The 7112-nt window shown below is 45.0% G+C and overlaps 1 protein-coding gene across 1 annotated transcript; it reads right to left on the bottom strand.

Moving 5' to 3' along the window:
- Nucleotides 1-214: 214 nt before the first annotated feature.
- On the bottom strand, nucleotides 215-6667 carry BMP15 (bone morphogenetic protein 15; the record flags this gene model as incomplete). The annotated part of the gene is made up of 2 exons (XM_080719306.1): nucleotides 215-1074; nucleotides 6340-6667. 2 exons carry the CDS (start codon nucleotides 6665-6667, stop codon nucleotides 215-217), a joined length of 1188 nt encoding a protein of 395 aa, XP_080575432.1.
- Between the last annotated feature and the right edge of the window lie 445 nt (nucleotides 6668-7112).

Below are 7112 nucleotides of genomic sequence, written 5' to 3'. Positions count from 1 at the left end.
GGTTAAGTCATACAGATCCATGCTAGGAAATTGGCATCAGAACTGTTCTCAAACTGAGCAGCTAACACATTGGGGAAGATGCTTAAATAACACTTAAGGCAAGGAATAAAACCTGTGCACTGCAAAGATCACGTGCAACTTTCACATTGATATTTGTTCATTTGAAACCCTTCTCCAATTTCTTGGGAGGCCCGAGTTACCCAGACCTGCGCTATTACCTACATGTGCAGGACTGGGCAATCATATCCTCATACTCCTTGTACAAAATACTCCCATTCGCCTCGATCAGAAGGATGCTAATGGGAACATACTTATAAGGGACACAGGAGGGCTGAGGGACGCTCTGATCCACTAGCTCATTGACAAGGTTCTGGATGATGGCGTGATTGGGGGAATTGAGACCATAGCGTAGTACGCGGGGACAGGCTCCCTTACAATAGTTCGGGGTATAGACATGGGGAGCAATAATCCAGTGATCCCAACCCAACTGCTGGAAGCTGACTTTGAAAGGGTGCAGGGAACACTGGTTGTTTTCAGATCCATCGCGTTCCTGGGAGGGACCAGGAACCTCAGCTGCGATGTTGCCTGCCTGGCGGGCCCTCCGCAAGAGAAGGGAAGATTCCCTTTCCATCAACTCCTCTAGGCCCCTGGGAAGCAGTTTAGCCTTCTGAGTGCTTTTATGAGTCTCATTGAAATAGAGTAGCAAGAAGGCAATGTCCAAGGAAGAAGCGGTGGGCCACCGGAGCTGGAGAACCTCACTACCTTTTTGCTGCTGACACATGTAGCGGAGTCGAAGAACCCTGTGACCTTTGTGATTCCAGAGCCTCTGCTGAATGTGTCGTGTGATGTCCATCTCTGACCAGGCCTGAGACATCAGGGAAGGCTTTGAGGAATTTCTTCCTGAAGATGGAAAGTGCTTGGTTGAGCTTTTGGGGACCCAGGGTTCTACATGGCAGGAGAGATAAAAATGAACAAGGTGGAGTTGGTGGCGATAAACCACAGTGGCTCTGATCAGTTGGTATGCTACCTGGTTTGGTCTCAGAGGAAAGTCCAGGGTCTGCATATGCCAGCGACCTGCACAAGTAGAACACAGGGGAGGGGGATTAGCTTCTTGCTTCTTAATCTGTATATCCTTCATAAAACTATTCAGTATAAACTTACAGCTGTAATCAGCCCTGAACTTAACTCAAGATAACGCCTATGGTTTATTGAATACTTACTAATATACCAGATGCTCTGTAGCCTTTTTTATTTTTTGTTTCAAGGTTTTAAGTCTCGCTACATTGCTATGGCTATCCTTGATCCTGTGATCTTCCTGTCCTGGCCTCCCAAGTATTAACATTACTGGTATGTGCCACTGTGTCTGGATTATTCCCACTTTGTATACAGGGAAAGTGAGGCTCACAAAAGCTATGTCAAAGGACACAGCCAAAGTTCGGGGATGAAGCTCAGTGGTAGAACACTTGCCTAACATGCATTAGGACCTGGGTTCCTCCCCAGCACCCAAAAAAAGACATCCAGTATGTGGTAAAGTTGAGATTCAAACCCAAGTCTGTTTCCATCAAGAAAAGAAATTATGTGTGATTACAATGCAATATATATGTACATAAACAAAAACAAACACAAATTGTGTCACTTTTAGATTACTCACAATGGTAGGTATTGTGTATATGTCAGTAGATTACATAATTAGTTGACTACTTACTGGTATTGGGGATCCACCCAAGGGCATTCTACCTCTGAGCTATATCCCCAGAACTTTTTATTTTAAAACAGGGTCTCACTAAGTTGTGAAGGGCCTAAGTTTCTGAGGCTGGCCTTGAGCCTTCAATCCTCCTGTATCAGCCTTCCAAATACTGGGATTACTGGCATTTGCCACCATGCCCAGTAATACTTGACTATAAAGGGTGACCAATAAAAATAATTTGTGAAACACACAAGGATTAAGAAAGAGCCCTCATGTCATATCACTATACAGATGCGGCTTTGGGGCAAAAATTCAATATTGGGTGCTTTGCCTGTCAGCATTTCAAACCCAGGGCCAAGGCACCACAAAATAATTATATCTACTTCTAGTGGAGACAGTTATTTCTGCTATTTATGCATTCTGCCTTCCACCAATTTTAAGACTTGCTTTCTGAGTATTTTTTTCCTCCTCTGGCCATTTCCCCTTTAACTCCCAACTTCTCCCTTTCCCTTTCCTTGCTGCAAATGCTTCTCCATTTACCTCATTTACTTTGCCATTGCCCTAAATACCATTTCAACAGAACTTGGTCACAAATATTTTCTTTGTTGTGAAGCCTACTGAAAGCTGCAATTCCCCCTTAGTGATTAAGAGTTTCAGTCCAAGCCGGGTGTGGTGGCTCATGCCTATAATTCTAGTACATGGGAGGCAGAGATAGGGGGATTGAAAGTTTGAGGCCAGCCTCAGCAACATGGCGAGGCCCTCCACAAGGCCCTGTTTCAAAACTTTAAAAAGGCTGGGGTGTAGTTCAGAGGTAGGATGCTCCTGGATTCAATCCCCAGTACTACAAAATATTTTTTATCTGAAATGTAACCACTGACATCCCGTGGCCAATGGGTTCTAAGGGTGGGCTTAAAGAGCTCCCAACTCCTGCTCCTCCTCCTGGTGAAGATCACAAAAATTAAAAAAAAATACAAAACCACAAAAAAATTAAAGACCACAAAAATCAGGTATTGAGGGAAAAATCCTTCTCATCTTCAAAACATCTTAGTATTTTCATGTTAATTTATGTATTATTAATCCAATCTTCCTTCATTGAATCCAGGAGCCTGGGATCACAATAGTACTGGGACTTTCAACACAGCTTTTTTGCAGTACTGAGGCTGGAACTCAGGAACATTCTACCTCTGAGATACACCCCAACCCTACTTTTTATTCTTTATTTTTACTTTTTTTGTGGTATGAGAAATGGAGCCCAGGGGCATTGTACCTCCGAGCTACACCCCCAGCCCTATTGATTCTTTATTTGAAAACAGTGTCTCACTGAATTGCAAAGGGCCTCACTAAGTAGCTATGGCTCTCTGCAAACAGACATCCTCCTGTCTCAGCTTCCCAAATACTGGGATTACATGGGTGTGCCACCATGTCCAGATTTAACATAGCTATTTGATGTCTTAGTATTGTAGAATATATTTTTGTGGTACTGGGGATTGAACCCAGGGGCATTCTACCACTGAGCCATACTTCTAGTCCTTTTTATATTTTACCTTGAAAGAGTGAATCTAAGTTACCACGCATTGGCCTCTGACCTCTGATCCTCCTGTCTTGGTCTCCCAAGTACTGGGATTACATGGATGTGCCACTATACTCAGTTCCAAATATTTTCTTTTAAAATTTGCATTCCAGCTCATATTTAACACACCCTTGGGTTTTGGGCACTGGCCATCATTCACATGGGGCCCAAGCTTTCTCCTGTTATTCCACACTCCCATCTTAAAACAATTTTTCCAAGGGGCCCACCCACACACCTGCTCCACCCTGCCTGAGAAGAAACCCAACCCAAACCTCTAGCTGGCCGTCTGGTGAGGAAGTGCCCTTTCCTTTCAGACCTTGACATCACATGTTTCCTGAAGCAGGGTGTGACTGCCACGGAGCCAGGAAGGGTCTGCTCAGAACCTTTCAGGAGAAGGAATGACTCACATCCTGTGTGATTGAACCTGTCATCTGCTTCTGGATCCTTTCCAAAGTCTCTAAGATACCAATACACTTGCCAGGGCACTTGCCTCATTCTTTTTAGCTTCATATTATCTGTACAATTTGTTAGGAAGAGAATCCAGACCTTACCTCTCACTGGCCTCATACCCTGCTATTTGCCCCAATGCTCAAGAGGCTCCAGGGGCACTGATCCCTCTTTCTGTCCTTCTAATAAGACAAGCTTTTCCCCCCACCCTCCAGGCCTGTATTTGTATTGTTTTGTTTTGTATTTTTTATGCCCAAAACCAAACCCATGGCCTCGTGCATGCTAGGCCAGTGCTCTGCCACTGAGCTATACCCCACCCCCACCCCAGGCCTTTGTACATGTTACTTTGGCCTAAATCTGGCTTGTCTCTCTCATGCCTAGCTTCTTATCTTCCAGGCCTCTCAACTCAAATGTCACCTCTTCAAAGATACCTTCTCTGATAACACCATGGAAAGAGATGGTTTCTTTGCTATTCTCTATCATAACAACCCATCTCGTCATTTGATTCCACTTGCCACAATTTGTGATTTTTAAACTGTGTTTGCTTATATATCACCTCATGAGAACACATGCTCCCTGAGAGTAGGCATTTTGCCTGTCATAATCACATCTGTATGTCTAGCCCTCAAGGTGCCGAGTCAATATTAGTTGAATGAATTTCCACCCACAAACTAAAATGATTTTCTTTCCCAAATCAGAATGTACTTTATTTCCTTTGTACATAGTCTCCTTTCTCCTTGCCCAAGTGACAGCTCAAATTGTACCTTCCCAATGAGCCCAACATTCTCTCTGCTTGCCTTTTCCAGCTCCAAGCAGTGAGCCATTTCTTCTATGGAGTCCTGGGACCCCAATTTCTTATCTTCTAAGCATTCTTTTAAATATAACATTATGTAATTATCCATTCAACCACACTAGGGGCTCCTAGAAGTCAGAGAAGCAGTTATTTGCCACTGTATACCTAACCCAGACCTGGTGCTCAATTAAAATCAGCACATGCCTCTAATCTCAGCACTTGGGTGACTTGGTTTTCGGTGACTGAGACATGGGGATCACTGGTTGAAGGCCAGCCTGAGAAACGTAGCCAATAGTCTCAGAGACTTAGTGAGAAAAATGTCTCAAAAATAAAAGGGCTGGGGTGCTGGCTGGAGGCAGAACACACCTGGGTTCAATCCTAAGTACCAAGAAAAATAACTCAGATGGATTCATCACCGTATGGTAATCAGTAAGCTCATAGTAAGGGAGAGCTGGAAAGTACTGGGTGCTTTCTTTGGAAGGGAAAATGAATCTTGTCTATCATTTAGGACTAGTAAAAGTTCCAGGTTAATCTCATCATGTTTGCAAGAGTTTGAGGTCGATGGGTGTGGATCCTGCATTCCCTAGAGAACCCTGCATGACTGCTGCTGGCCTAGATGATTGTCTAATGCAGATATCTAATGCAGAATTGGAAACTGATGGAGACAAAGAAAATTTGAAAGCACATCTGGTACCTAAACCTCAAAGTAGCTTTAAAACCCAAATAGGAAGTCTGCTTGGCATATACAGTTGGGTACTGCATTTAAACACTTAAGTTACAGTAGGTATGGTGATGCACGCCTATAATTCCAGTGCTTGGGAGGCTGAGACAGGAGAATTGCAAGTTTGAGGCCAATCTCAGCTACGGAGTAAAACCCTCAGTAACTTAGAGGCCCTGTGTCAACAATAAAATAGGGCTAGGGACATAACTCAGGTAGAATGCACTGAGGTTTAAGCCTCAGTATCCACCTACAAACGAGTTATGGATACACTTTAGAATCAGTCTTGAGCTTAAATCTCATGCGTGCCACCCAGCATGTGATACTTGCAAGTTACTTAACCACTACATACCTTAGTTTTTTATAGTTAGAATTAAGCTAATTGCCCCATTACCACAATTGATAGTAGCTGCCATTAAGAATGCACTACAATAACAGATGCTTATAGAGCTAGGTATATAGACCCTTAGATGCCAGCTCTTTTCTGCCTTTTCTGAGGCATTGTTAGTCTCCCCAGCTCAGTGCCCTGAACTCTTTGCCTTCTAGAAGCAAATACCATGTAAACCATCCTCCACAAGAATGCAAGCTGGGTATTTCTCAATTATAGTGTTCAGAGATATAACAAGCCATATGATTTTCTGTGAAAGGTGGGGGCTGGCTCATTACTCAGTTGTCCTGGGGCCTGCAAGAGATTCCTCAGTAGGGCCAAAGGCAATCTGTTGTTAACTTGAAACACTAAAAGAAAATAGGCTTGGAGCCAACTTTTTCCCCAGCTTGCCATCCTTTGAAAACCATACTCAAGCTGAGCATGGTGGCACATGCCTGTAATCCCAGTACTGAGAAGGCTGACACAGGAGGATCACAACTTTGAGGCCAGGCTCAGCAACACAACCTAGCAAGACTATGTTTCAAGTTACAAAAGAAATAGGGCTGGGAGTGACCTCGGATGTAGAATATCCCTGGGTTCAATCCCTAGTACCAAACAAGAGAAAAAAGAAAAATCACGGCTGAGAAAACAAACTACCCACCAAGTAAGAGGCCTGAGAGTGAACCCACAGATTCCTTGTTGCCTCTACTCTTCACTTTTATTTCCACCAGGGCAGAACAGGGGCACAAGCACTCACCTCTGAGAGGCCTTGCTGCATTGGCCACAGGTCTCACCAGCCTCACCATGGTGGCGCCAATGGTACGGTTCTCCCTGGGGTGCCCATGCGGGTCAGCTGAGCGTTGGTACAAATCCAACATGTAGCGCAGGGAGTGCCCTGGGAGGCGAGGATGCCTCTGCAGCTTGCCAGGGGCTTCTTCTAGTAGTTCGCGAATCAGTGGCAAGGTAGTGGCCTCAGCTAGGAAGGGAACAGTGGGCGACTCTACCTTTGCCATTTGGACTCCATCTCCCATAAAAATCACCAGTCCCCAAAGGAGAAGGACTCGAAGGATGCCGACGAGGACCATCCTGAAAAGCTTGGTGTTCAGCAACAGGTTCCAACTCGAGCCTAGAGGACGTCACTCTGACCCTTTCCTTTCAAGCAGATAACCACATCCTGGCTCCACGACCACCCAAGACAGGAGAAGAGAAAAAGCAAAGGTGGGTCCCTATTCTGCTTCCTGTGGGAGGATCTCCTGGGCCAGAGTGGGTCTCCTGACTTGGCCTCTTGGCATCAAAAGAAACAGAAACAGCGGGTGGGAGGAAGCTGCATGCCCTTCCCGCTTTCCATGGCTGGGAAAAGGAGTACTTCTTCAGGAGGCAGAGGCAAAGGAAAAGGAGAGGTCCATTCTAAGACCCACTCCGGTACCTCCTCCAGAAGGATGAAAGAAAGCAGTGCTAGCCTGTTCTGCTCCACAGCTTTAAAGGCAATACCTTAATTAGACCTTAAAGGGCCAGAGGGCCTTCTGCTCC

This window comes from Muscardinus avellanarius, assembly GCF_963383645.1.
Source record: "Muscardinus avellanarius genome assembly, chromosome: X".
NCBI classification, from domain to species: domain Eukaryota; kingdom Metazoa; phylum Chordata; class Mammalia; order Rodentia; family Gliridae; genus Muscardinus; species Muscardinus avellanarius.
This window is presented reverse-complemented; position numbering and strand designations above follow the sequence as displayed.